The sequence below is a fragment of the Tiliqua scincoides genome, chromosome 4 (assembly GCF_035046505.1).
Source record: "Tiliqua scincoides isolate rTilSci1 chromosome 4, rTilSci1.hap2, whole genome shotgun sequence".
Classification (NCBI taxonomy): Eukaryota; Metazoa; Chordata; class Lepidosauria; order Squamata; family Scincidae; genus Tiliqua; species Tiliqua scincoides.
Window position 1 is genome coordinate 42,145,700 of NC_089824.1, and position 20,894 is coordinate 42,166,593.

The 20,894-nt window shown below is 38.8% G+C and overlaps 1 protein-coding gene across 7 annotated transcripts in view; it reads left to right on the forward strand.

The window, feature by feature from the left end:
• The window catches only part of ASPH (aspartate beta-hydroxylase), a 147,526-nt gene that overhangs the window by 89,136 nt on the left and 37,496 nt on the right, over positions 1-20,894 (forward strand). For all 7 annotated transcript variants that reach the window (XM_066626211.1, XM_066626214.1, XM_066626217.1 and 4 more), the window contains 5 exons: positions 11,533-11,568; positions 14,857-14,942; positions 16,314-16,400; positions 18,470-18,620; positions 20,383-20,519. In XM_066626211.1, the coding sequence (XP_066482308.1) occupies positions 11,533-11,568; positions 14,857-14,942; positions 16,314-16,400; positions 18,470-18,620; positions 20,383-20,519 (497 nt within the window). The remainder of the gene's footprint in view (positions 1-11,532; positions 11,569-14,856; positions 14,943-16,313; positions 16,401-18,469; positions 18,621-20,382; positions 20,520-20,894) is intronic.

The following is a 20,894-nucleotide window of genomic DNA, read 5'->3' on the forward strand; positions in this document are numbered from 1 at the left end:
GGCAGGGAATCAGGCCCAAGTGTGAATGGTGAGACTGGGCAGACATGATCTGTGTGTAATGCATGGACTGGAATTTTCTCACAATGCCTAGTTAATATGGAATTAATTGCGCAAAATGCAGTTATGGCCAATAGCTTTAAAAGGATATTAGGCAACAAGAAAGATATATAGAACTACTAGAATTCTTTGAAATGGTCAACCTTTTGGTATTATATATCATAACTTTCAGAAGGCATTTGACACAGTCCCTCACGAAGGCTCCTGAGAACTCCACAGTTGGGGAATGACAGTTCTGAATGCCAGATGCAAGGGCGCGGCAACAGGATATAGGTGTTGTTTTGGTTGCTCCTAGAGGCATCTGGTGGGTCACTATGAGATACAGAAAGCTGGTCTATATGGATCCTTGACCTGATCCAGCAAAACTCTTACGAACAGCTATTGGTCATAGTAGAAGTATGCAAAGTCCATGTTTGGGATATTATGCCACTAAATTCCACATGTAGGGAAACAGTAGCTTGCCTTGATGATAGGATTCCTGGAAGCATCTGGCTACTCACTATTGAAAACAGAATGCAAGGCAGATCACATACCAAGTAGGGAGTCTTTTTCCCATATCTACTTGTGAAACTGAAGGTCCGTTATTGCAAAGTTAACCTGCTCTCCAAGTTCCATTCATCTGCCTGTCTGCATTCTCATACTTTCATTGTCAGAGCCTGCAGATATGAGAAGAATAGACAAAGAAGTCCTTTCCCAGTTGTCATTGTCCCTTTCTCCCAAACATGATTAGTCCTTTCCACTCTAAGGACGGTAAGGTTCTAGATATTAGAACAAATTGTAAAATATGCAGTCAGCATATATCTGGAATACAGTTGAGTGATTAATAGACGCCAGCAGGGATTGGTTAAAAATAAATCTTGCCAGACAAATCTCATTTCTTTTTTTGATTGGGTTACTAGCTTTCTCAGTGGGAATGCTGTGGATGTGGTGTATCTTGACTTCATTAAAGCATTTGACAGGGTTCCTTATGACATCTTAATCAGCAAGTTGGTAAAATATGAGCTAGATGATACAATTGTTAGGTGGATTTGCAACTGGTTGGACAACTGTACACAAAGAGTGCTTGTCAATGGATTTGCATCAACCTGGAAGACTGTTTCAAGTGGAATGCCCCAAGGTTCTGTCTTGGGCCCAATTCTCTTTATCGTCTTCATCAAGGACTTGGATGAAGGGATAAAAGAGGGTCTCATCAAATTCGCAGATGACATCAAGCTGGGAGGAGTAGCAAATGCAACAGAAGACAGTAGAAGCTCTCAGGAAGACCTTGGCAGGACGGATTACTGGGCTGAAATGAATAAGATGACGTTCAATAGGGTCAAATGCAAGATTCTGCACTTAGGCAAAAATAACCAAAGACACAGGTACAGAATGGGAGATAACTGGTGTGGCATCACAACATGTGAGAGGGATCTTAGAGTTGCAGTGAATATGTGTCAGCAGTGTGATGCGGCAGCAAAGAAGGCCAACACAATTTTAACCTGCATTAGTAGAACTATAGCTTCCAAGTCACAAGAAGCTGGTTCTGCTTTACTCCACACTGGTTCTGCTTTACTCCACACTGTCAGACCTCACCTAGAGTACTGTCTCCAATTCTGGGCACCTCACTTTAAGACAGATGCAGCCAAACTGAAGCAGGTTCTGAAAAGAGCAATGATCCGAGGGTGGAGAACAAACCAATGAGGAAAGACTGAGGGAACTTGGTATGTTCAGCTTGGAGAAGAAAAGGCTGAGAGGGGATATGATAGTACTCAAATACCTGAAGTGCTGTCATTTGGAAGAAGAAACAAATTTGTTCTCAACTGCATATGAGAGTAGAACTAGATTCAGTGGGTACAAACTACGAGAGGGGAGATTCTGGTTGGACATCAGGAAGAAATTCTTGATGGTAAGATGATTCGGCTGTGAAACAGATTGCCAAGGGATATGATGGATTCTTCCTCAGTGGAGATCTTCAGACTTGATGGGCACCTGCTAGAGATGCTCTAGGAGGATTTTGTGCTACAAGCAAGGGGTTGGACTTGATGGTACCTTCCAACTCTATGATTCTGTAAGATTCAAATGTGTAACAAAGCATCTTCAAAACAAGCATAATCTTTAACCTTTGCTGTGTCACTCAGTTGGTCTGCTTGTAATGAACATCATATATACAAGACTGAACTACTACAGGTGGCTGTGAAGCTGTGTCCTTCAGCCCTGGCAGGCTCTCATACAGCTTTCTTCTGTTTGGAAATCTGTTAAGTTATCTGAAGCAGTGGAAAATGCTATCTGGATCATGGTCAGGGTGTCCCTTGGACACAGATTATGTCCAGGGCACTGAACTCAAGCAGTTCTGCCTCCTGTGTACCTACAACTCATTGGTCATTCCTCTTAAGCATCTTTTTGGGAGTTATGCAGTTGGGAACAGTGCAATCAGTCCAATCTTTGCTTTATTATGCTGTCTTCATCTGCTGTTCTGACTTTCAAGACATGTTCAATTGTGTAATATCTGAAGAAAATAAACTTTGAATGTGCAATTTCAATCAGCATTATATAGCCCTCTGAAAGCTCCAGGGATTCTGAAATACTATAGATGTGCTGAAAAGAACAGTGAGTGCCACACTATTTCCACACATGCACTAAGTAATTAGCCCTTAGGGTCAACCTCTGGTACTATGGATGACAAAACCCTAGCTTTTGAGTACATACAATGACTTCTTAATCATGGAACTTGTTCTTACAAACCATTGAAAAATGGAAACCATCAATTGTGGCATAGTCAAGATCTGAACTGAAACCGAAGGTGTCAGAGAGGTTTTCGCCTGCGCACTGTCATCAAGCGGAGTTCAAAGGAGAAATATGTTGAGCAAGCAGCCTTATCAACAAAGAAGCAATCCATAGTTAAGGATACTAGCAGCAGTAGTAGGCCAGAGCAGGTAATATATTAAAGTTCAATTCCTGCAAAACTTTTTTGGTGAGGCTTGGTCTCTGATCTGCATAACCGAGTTAATCTCTGAAAGCTCCAGGGACTCTGGACTCTGAAGTGCTATAGGTGTGCTGAAAAGAACAGTGAGTGCAACACTGTTTACACATTAAGTAATTAGCCCTTAGGGTCAACCTCTGGCATGACCTTAAGCACATTTGCTGGTGTTCATTTCCTAAACTATAGATCTTCCTTACATTGTCTCTCATGGAACCTTTGCCTCCCTTCAAGAACTTGCTATCTTGACTTGACAGGAACTGGGTCAGAGACTATTCTGCAAGGAGCAGACCACCAGTACCCTGATTGCAATCTGGAATTGCTGCTTGGCCTTCCAGTTGTATCTTCAGTCCAGTATAACAAACACAGAAAGAGATATGATCTAAACTGCTAATGAGAAAAGCATACCCTCACCAGCATTTCAGCACCAAGTTTTGAAGAAATTGGATTTTTGTTATTCATGCTTTTCTGATGAACCCCACAAAGTTGCATCTGGTTTTCTATGGAAGGGCGAAAATGGTGTGTCGATCATTGAATTATCATCAAAGAAATGAATAATTTTCATGCAAATATTCTCATTGCATAAGGAAGCAGCTCACAGCTTCAAGTTTCCAGATATTTCATAGTAGATAAAATGTGTTCAGAGGATTGGGCTTGCAAAACAACATACTAATTTTGTTCCTGGTTTTGTATTTCTACTGTTGCTCAGTTTAGCCTTATTTAATGCTGTTTGTTTAGAAATATTATTTTTAAAAGCAAAAACACATACACTTCTTTTTTTTTGTTCACTTGCATGCATATGAACAGTACAGACTTAAGTGATAAAAATCTACAGGAGATAGTTCTTCCACATTCGCACTGTGTATTACAATAGGTATTTTGTAGTGTGTGTGTGTTGAATTTGTGTGCGTATGAGATCCATTTCAGTTTTGTTGCTCAGTATTAACACACAAGGACTGTCCTTCACAGTCTGTTGTTGCAGCCCTTATTTCATGAACAGCAACTTTGTGCGTAATGTAGTTTTAATAAAAGATTATATAGTACCAAATTAAGTAATCTCTTACAAAGTTGCATATTATTATCAAATATTTTTAAAAATTTGTATCATGGTTGGTCCTCTAATTTAGATTTCCCCTTATTTTTTCAGATACTTAAAGCTTCAAAAAGACTGTCCCTACAGCAAGAGGACCAGCCTAAACCATATTCTTCAGAAGGGGAGCAGATGTTTGTTGTAGACCTTTTTATCACGTAATTAATGCAGTTCAGAAACTTGGGGGAGAAAAACACTAAAGGCCTTTTCACAAGTGACACTGAGAAGCTTTTCTGTCTGGAATGCATCTCTTGTGAATCTTGTTAATATGGTACAGAAACTATTTTTGAACTGTATGTACATTCTGATAAATGTAGACTTTTTTCATTCATTTCATGAATACAAAAAACTACATAAGTGTCTCTTGTGAAACTGCCTACAAATTGAAAGTGTGTAGCACCCAGTTGATATTTTAGTATACTTTTTAATATACATTTATATCCCTTATATACACTTTTGTTTTTTGTAGAATTTAGGATACAAAATGTTTTTATTTTCTCCTTTGTTATTGATCAAGAAGTCTGTTGTATTTGAATTTTACATGTGCTGTTCACATAATTGTTAATATGCTATTTATAATGTAGCAGTAAATAATTTAAAATTTTAATATATATATGTTGTTACGTTAAAATTTGGAAGCAACCAAAGTTAGGAAAGTTTAAAATGTGATCAAATAACACTTAAGGATATTTACATTTATTATGATGAGGGCTAACTAGAAAAGTAGAGCTGTGAAATTTTTGGCTTGGGCCTATGTATATACTTTGTCAGTAATTATTCTATGTGAGCTTCAGCTCACTGTAAAGTGTTGCAGGTAAAAAAAGTCTTATCATAGGCATACACCAACCAAATTACTAAATGGCTTTTTCTAGCATTTCTGTTTAGGCTGGCTTTTCTTATGATGAACATTCAATTATAAGACCAACACTGAACAATTCTATAATCACATAGGTGTAGGCAGTACTTAGATGGAAATGTCGCTTACATACAAAGTCCACATGGGTTTAGTGGCAGTGTTTTTACATTTGTCCTTGGGCCTGATGGTATAACAGCTGCCATTTCGATGAGCTGTTGTGTTAATAAACCACTGAAATTATATCTATATAAATACATGGGCTGAATTCCTACAACCACTGATTCAATAGTAGTCATTAAATTATGCCAGAGATTACAGTTTCAGGACTGTTAACTGATGAGCCAAAATTTGACCGATTAAACTGAACTCACCTACTTGACCAAAAGTTGCTGTGCTTAAACATAAAGCAGTATTTATTAATAAAACTCTCATGCTAATCATGGATAAAGGTGAAGCTTAAGGAAAGTTATGTTTTAGATAACTGTTGTGTGGTGCTGTTCTGTAGTCTTAGAACGACATTATTTTGATTATATTCTTTTTTTGGCTCAGGAATAGATTTTGTGATGCTTTTGCATAGAGGAATTTAAAGTACAATCTCCCTTTAAACTATGATATCAGCAAGAAAAACCAGGTTGCTGTGTAGGTCTGAAAACACTTAAGAGCAGATCAACTGAAGTCAGTAGAATTGCTCTTGGATTATTTTGAAGTATGTGACTTGTAAGCTGTAGGCCGTGCTTGAACTTATTTGATTTTTTTAGAACTTAGAAATATTATAATGAAACACAAAATGTGTTCTGGCATTTTTTTCTTGTGTGGGAGTGGAAAATATTGAGAAGTCTACATAGTGAGAGTGTGTATGTAGTATATATTCCATATTTCTGTGGACATGATTCTTCCTCATACAGGTACTTATGCTTGTGTGCTGAGAGATCCTTAAGGTGTAACAGAACTCTGTTCTCCACCTGTCACTTCACTAGGCTGCTCCAGGGAAAAAGAGACATGTGCAGGGGAATAATAATGTGCTATGACCTCTTCTTGTCAGGAAATAATAGACCTCTAAAGCTGATAATTCAAGTTGAGGCAAAGTGTTATTCTTCATTGTGGAAAATCCATTGGTTTCTTAATGACAGAGCATTAATGACAGAGCAATACTTTTTAAAAAGCCATATTTTTTTAAGTACTCTTGGAAGGAAAATAAGATTGTGTTCGGCTAAGTGAACTGCATTTTTGTACACTGACAATCTATTTTTAGAATGCTGGAATAAGAGGATTATTATGCTGTGATCAAATTTTTAAAATTCTTACTCATGATATGATTTTCATGTTTACACAAATGTGCCATGGTGGGCAAGGTGAAGGGGATTTTTAAAAGATGGACCTTTCTTCTGTGTTAATGTTTGACTGCAATAAAATACAGAAGAATGTTTTCATTGGTGGCGTCATTATTTTCTAAAATGCGTCATGACATCTCTTTTCAGCAGTACTTCTTGGGGTACTTCAGCAGTACTTCTGTACCTTATACTATCTATCATTTGAAATGACTAGTAATTTTATTGTGCAGAATGTGGATGCACAAAATTAGCTTGCTGTGCTTTCATATGTGCCCTTTACTGGGGCTTGTTTTATATTTGCCATCAATTGGTTGTATTCATTTACTCTGAAGAGTGTTCCAATTTGATGCTATGATCCTAAGGGTCCTCCTGCAATCCTGTGGTCCTGAGGCAAGGTTCTGAGTCAAACAAGGACTTCCGGTAGGGTTATGCCACTGTACTAACAGTTCACACCGTCAGAAATGCCTTCAGTCATCAGACCATTATTAGACTCAAAACAAGACAGGATGGCTATTGTGATTAGGAAGGAGTAAAAGTAAGTTATAAATAATCATTAAAGATCTTGATCAATGGTCTCTGTGGGCTTCAGAATGGCCCTTACAGCAAAAAAAAAAAAAAAAAAAAATGATGTTTTTATACCTTTTAAGGCATTCTGAGGCCTGGGGAAGCTTTCGGGGGGGGGGGGTCCCCTGAGGGTTTAAAGGGCCAAAACAGCGATTTCATTATCCATGGTTTTTAGTATCCACGGGGGGTCCAAGAATGGATCCCTTGCGGATACCAAGCTACCACCTGTATACTTAAAATTTCTTAGGCTTTAAGGTGACTCAGTATTACTTCATTGGGATAAAAAGGTATCCTTCTGCTACAGAGGGGCTGTTTTCAACCTAATGAAAGAATGTTGTGTGAGAAAAGTAGCCTAAATCCAGAGGCATTTTTCTCTCTACGCAAGATTTTGTATACAATCTTTTCAAGACCTAATGGCCTGTTGAAGTTCATATGCTACATTCTTCCCATTCACCATGTAATTCAACCTCCAATACATGTGTTCCTTTGTATTGTGTAAAGTATTCGACTAAGACTTGCTAAGAGTTCACTGAATGCTACTTTTTCTTTCTATTCAAATTTCTTTGTCTCCAAGACCTTGCATTTTGTCTTTGTCTCCAAGACCTGCAACAAACTTAACTCTGTTACCTCTCTGGAAGGTGTTTCTCATGATAAATTGTGACTGTGATGACACAAGAATTCTGTTATAGCTATGCATACATGTAAGATTAGGGTACCAGTTAGTTAATAAGTAGTCAGAAAACTGTACTAAATGTATCCACCTTGTACACAAAAGATTGCGTAACATTACAGCAAAAAGAGCTGTAATGAACTCTTGAGATTGGATACCAACCTGAAGAGAAATAGACTTTACACTATTAATTCCTACTTGAGTTCAGAAAATTAAACTTCATTTTAGTTTGTTGTATCTTATTTTCTTTTCCTGATAAGTATCTCTATTACTGCCAAATGTCTATTAATTTAGAATGTGTAGGTTGCTTTTTTTATTAGAAATTCCCAAAGTACTGTAATAAAACAGAATAAAAATGGCCAGGATACATAACATAAATGCAATTATAGCATAGCAGTATAAGATCACAGAACAAACATCATTTGATGTACACCACAATTTTTCTGACAAATGGAAGTCTTATGTATTCCTACAAGTCACCTAATGTGTAGCAAAGCTGCTTGTGGTGCAAAAAAGATCTCACTGTTATCACTGCCATAGAATAGTTTTTCAAATGAGCTATGGGCAGTCAGATGCAGGCAGGTTTTGCATTATTTGCAAGTTGTAGTTTTAATATGTAGTATGGAAATGGAGATGGATGTGGATCTCTGCTGAGAAGAATGGGAATTTGAGCTAGTTAATTACTCTTCTCCCTTAAGCTTAAATCACACTTCTGCTTTTCTAGGGTAGATTCTTGTGCTGGTCCAGCTCTTTTAACATCTGATCCTTTAAGTTCCTTGGCATTTTGATCTCCAATGGAGGTTCTCAATTCCTGTCATAAGGAACCTCCAACAAATTCAAGAAGAAATGAATTTTCCCAATTTCAACTACTGCAAAGATCAGGCACAGATGTCTGGCCATGTCCATTCTCATTGTGAACCAAGGAAAAACTTCCCAAAAGACAGATTAATAGAATGTGCTGTAAATTATACAATCTTAAGCTCTTGTAAAGGTGCCAACACATTTAAGCATGCATGAAGGTAAGAGACCAAAGTGTTGGCCTTGGACACAGAAACCCAAGTTGAAATCCCTGATCAGCTATAAGCCTGCCTTGCTCAGCTTAATCTACCTCAAGGGATTGTTACAAGACCAAAATGCCCTACTGAGTTCTTTGGAGAAACATGTAATACACATTAATTAAATTGCTGTCAACACACGTTCGGAGAGAGATCCTGCATGTTATGTGGTCTGGAAAACAAGATGGGAGTACCCACTCAAACAGGACTTTGAAAGGCAGAGTTGGCAGCTCTTTAGAATTGTTCACACTTTCCTCCAACCTCCAAAGTGTGTCCTCCAAACCTATGGATAAGTATTATTTGGGGAATAGGAAGATGTAGAAGGATATCTTGTATTGTGGAGGTAGTGGTGTGCTGCATTGTGTGCGTACTGGAGACAAGGAAGCTATTATATAGATACTGGGCCACATAAAATCCCTTTCTGAAATGCACTGGCTTGCTAGCAGCCTTGTCGCCTAGACAGAATGGCATAGCTGCATGAACTGGATAAATCCACCTCTCCCTATCAGGGGCTTCACATGATTAAACCATTATAATCTGCATCGTTACGGTAGATCAGATAATAGAAACACAGAAAGCCACCTTATGTTCAATCACACCACTGGTCCTTCCTGTTCAGTGCTCTCTACTAATTGGCAATGGTTCTCTCAGGGTTTCAGATGTCTCTTAGCTAAGAACATAAGAACAGCCCCGCTGGATCATACCATAGGCCCATCTCGTGCAGCTTCCAGTATCTTACAGTGGTCCACCAAATGCCGCAGAGAGCATACAAGACAACAAGAGATGTGCATCCTGGTGCCCTCCCTTGCACCTGGCATTCTGACATAACCCATTTCTAAAATCAGGAGGTTGCACAATACACATCATGGCTTGTAACACGTGATGGATTTTTCCTCCAGAAATTTGTCCAAACCCCTTTTAAAGGCATCTAGACCAGATGCCATCACCACATTCTGTGGCAAGGAGTTCCACAGACTAACTACACGCTGAGTAAATATTTTCTTTTGTCTGTCATAACTCTCCAAACACTCAATTTTAGTGGATGTTCCCTGGTTCTGGTGTTGTGTGAGAGGGAAAAGAGTATCTGCTCTATCCTTCCCATGCATAATTTTGAATGTCTCAATCATGTCCTCCTCTTTTCTAGGCTGGAGAGGCCAAAACGCTGTAGCCTTTCCTCATAAGGAAGGTGCCCCAGCCCAGTAATCATTTTAGTCACTCTCTTTTGCACCTTTTCCATTTCCACTATGTCCTTTTTGAGATGTGGTGACCAAAACTGGTCACAATACTCCAGGTGTGGCCTTACTATCGATTTGTACAACAGCATTATAATATTAGCCATTTTGTTCTCAATACCTTTTCTAATGATCCCAAGCATAGAATTGGCCTTCTTCACTGCTGCCGTACATTGGGTCGACACTTTCATCGAGCTGTCCACCACCACCCCAAGATCTTACTTCTGTTCTCTCACAGATAGCTCTAACTGAAGATACTGAGGATTGAACCTGGGATCTTATGCATGCCAGGCATATGATCTCCATCTGGTATATGGCCCCATCCTCACTTGGGTCCATGATAATTAAATTGTCACTTAAATCATGGCAGCTGCCTAAATAGCCTCATGCTGGAAAATTGGTTCAAAGCCAAAATTGGTTCAATTCCTGTCTCCGTGTGTTTGGTCCTAACTATGATCCCCCCAAATTACCCTACAGGTGCCCAGAAGTAATCTCATGATGGCTGTTTGAGCATGACTAAGGTGTAAAGTGCAGTGATAATATAATAATATATGCATAAATCATTGTTGAAATATTCCATACACTGAAACCAGCAGTACATTCCAGGGGGAAAAAGTATTGTTAATGTGTAACTGTACAAATAAATGGTTGTGGCACTGTAAAGACAAATTGCTTATTGTAGTATGAATGCATGCAAATATAAACTCCATCAGATGCATAAAGTTAACTGAGAAGGCAATAGATATGTGCTAGAGCAGCATTTCTCAATGTGTGCTCCTCAGAGAGCTGGGAGAGCCATTGTTAGGTCAAGAAAGGGCTCTGGAGACCAACAATTTGAGAACCTCTGTGCTAGAACATACATGGAGGATAAGTAGACTTAATAAGCAGACTTAGGCTGCAATCCTAATGACACTTTCCTGAGAGTAAGCCCCATTGAACAAAATAGGACTTACTTCTGAGTAGACCTGGTTAGGATTGTGCCCTTAATAATAAGTAGAATTAAGAATTCGAGATAACCACAGCACTTTAGTTCCTTTGATCTACATTTGGTTTATTCTTGCTACCTTCAGTTCTCACCTTTTCAAGCACAATCACAGCCCTAGCCTAACCGGCACTGGCGCAGTGGGGCTACTTTGATCTGTGTCAACAAAATCACTGGTGCAGGTCCAAGAGGTCCCATGTTGGGCTTTCAAGCCTTGGAGGGGGAATAGCATACGATGTGCACTGCTGTCACCAATCCCGCCCCCTCCTGGGCCTGATCCGCCCCCTCCCCAATCTACCCCATCCCATTACAACCCCTCCCATTCCACCCTTCCTCCGCCCTCCCCCTGCCTCTGTGCTGCCCAGTGGGAGTTTACTTACTTTGCAAGTGCTCCTTTGGGATGCAGTGCTAGCAAAGCAACACATGCCTTCCGGCTGGCACTGCCTACTCAACAGGTGCCAAAATGCTTTATGGCATGTTTGCAACACTGTAGGTCAGTGTACACCAGTGATACGTTTGCGCCATCAATCCTGTTATGCTTTATCCTATTTTTAGGATTTTATTTTTATATTTTGCATTTTAGGTAATCTATATTATATTTGAGAAATATTTAATAATAAGCTATCATTTAATTTAATAATAAGCTACTGTTATATGGCAGGAAGTGACTATTTCTGAATATATTAACTGTATACATTCTAAAATATTATTTTATTCTAAAGTTGTTTTATATTTACAGGGGAAAGTGGAAGAGAAACTCTGCAGAAAGAAAAAGGTAAGCTACTGTAAATGTGTATCACAAAACACAACAAAATCCAAAGTTACTGCATTGGTTGAAGGGCTAGAATTATAGCATGCAAGGGCCAAACTGTCCAATTTTGTATGTTGTGGGACCTGTAGCAGAACAATTAGCCGTGTTATGGGAGATCTTGCTTGGATCTCCTGACAACTTTTATTTTGGTTACAATGGTCTTTGTATCAGTTTTATTTTTGGGCCATTGTAAGTAGAATGTTAGTGGAGGAAATGATTTAACTTTTGGAAACAGATCAGGGGATGAGGTTAACCCCCCTTCAGTACTGATCCAAATCATGCCCCCCCTTTCACATGTACTATACAATGACATAAGAAGCTGCCTTTTGTTGAATCAGATCTTTATCCATTCTACTCCAATACTGTTTGCAGTGACCGGAAATTATTCAGTCAGAGGTCTTTGTCAGCCCTATCATGAGATAGTCGAAGGTTGTACCTGGTGACTCTGCACGGAGAGCCTGTGCTCTGCTATGGTCCCATTCAGGCTGCAATTACTTTGAACCATTGAAAAAGATTTTGGGAGATGCATTTGTAGATCTTCCGCATCTCGTTTGGCCCATAGTCTTAGCTCAACAGAACATAGTAATTGGGGTCTTTAACATTTGGCATTTGAGAGTAAAATTCTGAGTATACAATCACATTTGTAGTTCTGAATGACTTATATACATTAGCTTAAAAATGATTACAAATTTAGAAAGCTTTAATAGATTTACTTCAGATGCCAGTGCAGGCAAGTCAGGCATACTAGAAGCTTAAGCCATTTTTGCCCAATGTTGCATATACGCCACAGGGACCAAACATGTACACCTGTGGGCTGGGCAAAAATGGGCTTTAACCTGTAGGGTTGAACTAACAAATAATGTTTAGTGATGGTAGCAAAATTCTGAAATTTCAGGGTTTGACACCTTCCAATTTAGAAACCTATACCTATCCAATTTTCATTCTAAATTAAAAAAATTCCAGCATTAGAGAGAGAAATTGCTTTCTTCAAACTGATCCATTATCCAGACTGATCCAGATTCCACAAAGAACCATTTAACAATTTGCATCATATCCTTCAGATAGCAATTATGTTCCACAAAACCTCCTTGCTACATTTTTTGCCCCAATTATACAACTTTGGCAGATGAAGGAGCCTGTCATTTCCCTGTTAGCTCATGAACCTGATACCATATGGTGGATTGCCAACACAATGTCCTGAAGCATATGGGTGTTCTTGGATGAAATCCATGAATAAATACCTTCCAAATTTTGGCCTGTGCAATCAACTGCTCTTAACTTTCTGATTTACACATTTTAAAAAAAAATAATTTTATATAGAAGGAATTGTCATATGGTGGTAATAGTCCTAATTCTGTAATGTGTGTGTATTTAGTCAAATGCTTTAAAATCAGTTATACGTTTAGTCTGGCTATGACCCTGCTATGGTATTCCATCTTCCCACCCACACTGCCTTATATAGGGAGCTGAGCCCTTGATAAATCTCAGGCATGTACTTGACCCCGGTGGCTTGGAGCACTTTTAGACACTGCTAGGAGTTGCTCGCAACAGTTCCTGGCTGGAAAGAGCGCATCCTGGGCAGATGCTGTTGTAGTTGCTCCAACTAACCCAAATGTCACTATTAAGTGCATAAAGTGCAACAGCTCCCAAGGAGGAAGGAAGAAAGTCTCTTCCAAGATGGAGCCGGCCATCACCAATTTTTATGTATTCGAAAAGAAATAATTACCACTCTGTTTTTCTTTAAAAAGTTCCCTATTTAAAAAGTTACCTATTAATCAGGGCACTTTCTTATGCAAGCAGATTCTATATAAATTAGGCTGATTGATAACACTTTGAAACAATCTTGAGTATTTGAAAAGGTTATTAAGCCAAAAGTTCTGGATTTAGTTTATGGTGAGGTATAACCTCTACAGGAAAAATGTGTAAATGTTAATAAAACATTTCAAAGAAACCAAGAAGATAATTGTATAACACTGTCTTGTATTTAAATGTGAAAGAACTGGTGTGCAAGGATAAACACATACTTAAAACAAAAAAAGTTGGAGTGCTTCACACTTCCTACCTTACTACACAGTGACATGAAGCAGTCTTCAAAAAAGGTGCTGCTTTCTTACTTCCACCTTTACATGTCTTTAAACATCAAAGTGCCAGTTTAAACAGGGAGGAATGAGGTGTCATTTTGTTTTCAGCTTCCATATTTCTTAGAACAACCCGTATGGGAAGAATGGTGAGAGGAAGATACAATAAGCTGGTGGCTTATTTAAATTTAGCACAGGGACCCACTTTTTAGAATGAGAATCTGTCAGGATCCACTGGAAGTGATGTCATGACAGGAAGTGACATCATCCAGCAGGAAAATGTTTAACAATCCTAGACTGCAATCCTACCCACACTTACCCAGGAGTAAGCCCCATTGGCTGACATTGTTAAAAGGTTATTCATAGTAGCCTGTTAAAAGTACAAATCTGTAACATTTCCCCAAATGCAGTCACGTACCATGGGAGCATCAAGTCTAATATATTAAAAATAAAATATTGAAATGAATGGGGACCCACCTGAAATTGGCTCGCGACCCACCTAGTGGGTCCTGACCCATAGTTTGAGAAACATTGCAATAAGAGATTGGCTAATTTGGACATTGACCAAGGACCTATATCCATCAGGAGGCCCATGTGTCTCAGCCAACTCCTGAACTCTCAGTGTCAGTAGTAATGATAGCACATCCAATGTGTCACCAGCAGGTGGTACTATGGGAGAACCTGACTCCAGGGCACCCAAAAACTTGTGCCACTGGGTACAATGCCCATAGTCCTAAAAGCTATGTAGGCTCTTCTAAAGAGTGTATGCCTTTGGACATATGATTTCCATGTTGTATTACAAACTGCTTCTGAAACTATCCTCAATTTTAAAAGCAATGCATATGGAGAATGTGCTGCAATTCAAGAAAAAAAGATCCAAAACCCCCTTGTGCTTATGGATTAGTTTTTCAGATCCTGCCTAAAAACTATGCAATCAAGTTGAAGGGAAAAAATGTATGTCCATGTGTTAGGAAATGAAAACCTATTGGAAGTGAAGAATTGATCAAAAACACGATATATACTTGATAAATTATTGCAGATATAAAAGTTACATGTACATCTATTCCAATGTTTGAAAATATTTTGCTCTTTCATAGAAGAACCCTGTCTGTAAAGAAAATTCCTAACCAGTGAATTCCTGGGTAAAGTGATATTGTTTCTAATTTTTTTCTAGCTAAGAAGAAGAAGCCAAAATTGCTTAATAAGTTTGATAAAGGCATTAAAGCTGAACTGGATGCTGCAGAGAAACTACGGAAAAAGGTATGCTGAAGCTTAAATTCCAAGCTGAAGTCTACAAGAGAATCAACTCAAGACCCAGAAGATTCTGCTTGTGTCCCACAAAACCCATCGTAGATTCAGTTATTTGCATCATTGTCAAGTGACAAAATAGGCTGAATCAATTGTAGGCATGAGTGACCCACAGGGTGCCACTCATTTGTGGCCCAATGGATTCAGTGGCCAAATGAATGAAACACTTATTATTATTTCAAATCCACCACATACACATAATATACACATTCATTTTAGTTGGTAGTTTGCCACACTCCTATGGCTTTAGGCTGGTGACTATAACTATAACCAATATAGTGCTAAATGTGCACTAGAAAATGTGCTAAACCTAACATATTATCTTTAAATGGAAGTCAATTGCCATTTTTTTTCTAAAGCATAGAATGTTTATGCCTGGCACCAATCAGCATTGTGGTGAGAACATCAGGCGTGGACATAAGATTAAATATATGCAAATAAGTGCAAAGTCATTTTTTAAAGTTGTATTTATCTTTGCCGTGTCAGCAGTCGACAGCCTGCCAATATGAAAACAGCCAATGCCATTGGATTATCCATTTCTTACCAGTGGCAGCTGATTCTTGCATTCATTCTGCTTGTTATGGCTTTAACATTTGGTGCTTTGTGATCCCTGAGAATCACACATCAGTTGATTCGATACCTCTCTTGTGTGAAGAATACAATGTGTACCTGGTGAGTGGGATTTTGGGGATTTTTGTCTGGTCTAGTTGAAAAAGGATTAGGGGTAGTGCCCTGTGACTACAAATGACAAAGGCTACTTTATTAGTATAATGCTTGGAAATTACATGTTCAATGGAAATAGTTCATTGCATATGTTTTAAAAGCCTTTCTGGGACTCTTCCAATTTTGTCTAGGATGTTCCGTTTAAATCCTTTCATAGCAGATTGTGCTGTTTTGCAGTCTTCCCTGACATTTCCATGATCTGCATTCCTTTTAAGTGACTGCTAAATAATACATCTTCTAATGTATGTGAAAAGTATGTACTACTATACACTTATCTAAAGAGCTATGTGTTAACTGATGACTGTCTATGACACTGCTTGGTATGTGAGTGTTGCACTCATGCAATTTGTACAAGCACAGACTGTCTTCCCCTCTCAACTCTCCTCCCTCTCAAAGCCCCCAAATGATTCTAAAAGTCTCTGCAAAGGGTTCGGTGATACTTGACAGCAGCATGTGATATAGCATGGGGCAGAGAGAAAGGGAACTGCTAGCCGAATGTGATGTTAACAGGTGGTAATAATTGCCCTTCTCATTTTATTTGACAAGCAATAACCTGCCAAAAACCACAAATTACTTCAGATAAAATGGTCTTTGTTTCAGGGAAAAGCCGAAGAAGCTTTGAAGGCATTTGAAATACTAGTAAATAAATATCCCCAAAGTCCACGGGCAAGATATGGAAAAGCACAGGTAAAAAGTGAACATGTTGTGGGAGGAAAGACAAAATATCTCATTTTTCATGTTCCATATTTAAAAATATGTAGTCAAGATTTATTCTGTTGGAAGCCCAACCAAATAAACATAGTGGGAAACAGCCTCTGATTTTGATTTTATCTGTTATATGTTATATACGTTATAGTGAAGATAGAAATGAATGTTGTATTTAATAACCAGTTTTCTTTGTCATGTTAATTTCAAAACTGCAGCTATCCCAGTTTTTATCAGGTACGAGATTTTTATCATTAGGTGTGTTCCTCTTTCCAAACATTTGAAAGTTTTCCCCAATCTTCTTCTCCTGCTATTATGCTTTAGTTCACATAGTTCAGATGATACCTTGCAAGCCTCCTGTTGCCCCACATACAATTAGGAATGTACGTATTTGGCTTGGCTCCCATATTGCATTTGTTAGTTGGATGGGGTACAATGCATCACCTGGATTTAGCAAACAGGAACAATGAGACATGTGTATTTCAATATGGAACAGGGGCTGGCTTAAACAGCATCATCCCAACCAGCCCAGCGATATGGCTGAGTAGTCAAAAACTGAGGTTACTGCATCAGTTATTCTCATTGATTTCCTTCACTGTGATATGCCAAGATACAAATGAAAGAAGTATTTTTCAGATGTTTGAAGGGGGTTGAGATAATCTCCTTTTGGGCACATTCAAGTCACCATTTGTGTCTGTGACAGTATTAATTTTTGTTAGCCTGGGCTGAGATGGTCACAGGCATACCAACCAGCCCCTGCCATATGGTAAGCTGAGCCCAGATGGCCTCTTTGAACTTGATTGCCATGATTTTTGACTAAATATGCTTGAGTGCCAAATTTCTACTGAGACTGATCAACAGCAGGCATCAGACATACAGTTGTCTCAGCACAGAACAGATCAAAATTGACATGGCCCAACTAAAGACTTAAGTGCTCCAGTAAATAACATGAATGAACCCCCCTAGTCTCATGTTTTTCTGGCTCTTGCAAGAAGGTTCCTCTTATTTCCAGGACATTTCCCATTGAGCCATGTGTGTGTGAATGTTTCTTGACACCAGCACTTCTTGGTTCTTTAAAAGCCACCATCTTTTGAATGAAGGGAGCAGGTGACGTAATATAACACTTCCTGTCATTAAGAGACTAAATGCCAAGGTATCCCCTGCCCTTCTTCCTTTGGATGTGCCTCAGCTTCTCCTGTTACATGTGAATAAGCAGTAGCATACTCAGTGCTATGTTATAACATACCCCAGATTATGTAGCCCCAAAATAACATGAGAACACACCCTAAGAGACTTGCTCTTAGGGAATTTGGCTCTGCAAAGTCTTCAGCAGTCTGCAGCCTAAGAGTTGAGTACTCTTCACCTTGGCTCATCTAGCTGAGTATTATTAATGCTGGTTGTTGACAGTTCTCCAGGGTTTCAGATTGACATTTTCTAGCTCTTCCTGGAAATGTTAGGGATTGAATGTAGGACCTCCTATACGATAAGCATGTGCTAATACTGCTGGGTTTTCACTCCTGCACCACTATTAGCAGCTGCCTTATTCTGAGTCAAATCTATGGTTTGTCTACAAAAACAGGCCCAGCTACAGCCCCTTACTTTTTCAGGTAACTGTTGAAGCTGACTGTAGAACCTCTACCTGTTGTTAAAATCGTCTTCCACAAGTACAAAAAAAGAACATGGAAACTCAGAATCCTCAAGAACATTAGGCTCATTGCAATTTTCTACCCTCAGGCATTGTGCTTCTTGGTTCATATGAAGGTTTAACTTTATTGATTTAAAACATTTCAACCTGCCTTTCCAAAGCTCAAGATGTCTTTCAATCCAGTATTAAAGCATAGACTGTTAGCCCATTCCTAACCTGTGCTGGAACAGGCAGGCCTGCTGACCTGCACTGTATCCAGCGAAGCTGAAGAGGTGGCTGTGGTGCAACTTGGAGTAAGTGGATATTTATCGCCCTCAGGATTGCTCTGTAACTCTAACATAATAGTTAGGTCTCCAAAGTTCAATGATCATTTGGATACTGACAAATGCTTTATGGTTGTTCACAGAGTGAGGATGACTTAGCTGAGAAGATGAGAAGCAATGAAATATTGCAACGATCCATCAGCACCTATGGGGAGGTGGCTAGTCTACCCAACATCCCTGATGATCTGGTAAAACTGACACTGAAACGTCGGGCAGATAGGCAGCAGTTCCTTGGTAAGTTTCTGAAATCTGTATTTATCTGTGGGGCCATTTTTCAAAAGTGTCTAAAGGAATTTTAATGAGGAGCAGTTATGCATATTACAGCTGAAATCTATTTGCAAATATTGCAAACTGTGCACAAAAACAAAAAACGCAAATCCTGCTTTGCACATGTAGATTTTGAAAATTTGCCCAAATATTCCCTAGAAGTGATTATTTTGGGGTGTATGCCTTAAATATATGTCCTGTGTTCTAATTCTGAAAAAGAAAGTGTGCCTCAACTCAGACAATGGGGGAACATTGCATAGAGAATGCGAAATGTGGTGTATAATGAGGTGTTTTCAAAACATGAGAAAGGCACCATAATTAAGAATATGGCAATTGAGGCTTTCGAATCAAAGCTGTTGTCTATTGTTATCCATGTTGTTAACCAAGAAAGAAAATTATGCTGGACAAAAACTCAACAATAATTCTGCACAGTACTCAAAAGATTACAGTACAAAATTTTACAGATGTAAGTTTCTTCAACAGAACATTGTTCTAAACATATATAAGCTGTTTTTTCAAATAGGAACTATAATCCGTAACTTACCGGTATAGTAAGCACAGTGTTGCAAATTATTGCATGTGAGTAGCACTAAGGATGCAATCCTAACCAACTTTTCAGCACTGGCATAGCTGTGCCAGTGGGGCACATGCTGCATCCTGCAGTTGGGGGGCAGTCATGGAGGCCTCCTCAAGGTAAGGCAATGTTTGTTCCCTTACCTCGGAGTTGCATTGCCCTTACCTTGGTGCTGGAAAATTGGTTAGGATTACACCCTAAGTCACTTTCAGAGTGACATACCTTAACGTTTCTTGCACTAGAATAGCAGCGTGTTATGCTTGTCGACTGCAAGTTGTGTTATGATTGAGAGTGCCAATATCAGAAGATCAGATTTGATTGTACGGTACAGATCACAGCTACACTTGTGCAAAAACAATCAAATATATAGTTGCCAGATGTGTTTCATCTAGCTGGATTTTTCCCAATAGCATTAAGTATAGATATAAATAGAAATTCATCCAAGGAAATGACATGATCAATCATTCAGGCTCATAGGAATGACATTAGGTCACTTGGTATTAATTTAGAGGGATTCTATAATGGTACAATAATACAGGAAGAGATAGAATGCTTGTGAATTAATACCCAGTGAGCATCTTTCTCCCATGAGTCTGAAAGATTGATAATTTTGTCTGTGTCGATTAATTTCAGATGAAGTACCTGTAATTTAAGGAAGGTAAGAAAGAGCAGGGGCTTGAAAAGTGTGAGATTAAATGTGGGCTATTTACCCAGTACTGTAAATCCACTTAAGGAACTTCACTCTTCAAAAGAGGTTTGCTATGAAGAATGCTAGAATTGTCCACAAGAGGTCTCCATAAGACTGGGCCATTCCATCAACTTGCTTTTCTGAATTGTTGCTTTTAAAATTGGCCGTAAAAGTGATCAAAGGATTAAATAATCATTGTTCTTACATCCATGTTCTGCATTGTTTGTGTTTAATATTGTGGAATAGTATAGGGTGCTTCAGTAAGCTTAGCCTTTTTTATGGGCATATGTATTGAATTGTATCTTAATAAACTAGAATTCCTACGTTCCATTGAAATTAATAGGCCTTGTTAACTACAGTACTTGTTGATTTCACTGGTGCTTGGATATGGCTCACTTCCTTAGGATACAACCCATTGGGTCTGAATCCCTGCTCATTGTGACTTGTGTGCATTTTGTTCAAATTAGGTCGTATGAAAGGTTCACTGGTAACGTTACAAAAACTAGTTAATTTGTTTCCTAATGATACTTCATTCAAGAACAACCTTGGAGTGGGTTATCTTTTGATCGGTGACAACAGCAATGCCAAGAGAGTTTATGAAGAGGTGAGCTTTTATTTATAAGTATATAACCAAATAAAGAAATCTATTTACTGGTTATTTAGAATTCATTTACTTAACAACTATAAATTTTCATAAGACAAAAGTCATTTGAGATTAATCAGATGAAAATGACATCTCTGTATATAGGTGGGGCCTCTTTATAATTGGATTCACCCCACTGTGAATGCTAAACCCCTGGATCATTTCCCCCACCCCCACCCCCAGACCTCCCAGACTTGATCAGAACCTTGTTCCAGTCATGTCTGGGAGGTTTTCTGAGTCACGGAGTCTGCGTGCCATCACACATAGCCTCTCCGAGGCTCGGAATGGTGCCAGGAGCTATTTTGGGTGACTTCTGGTTTTACCTCATTGCATCTG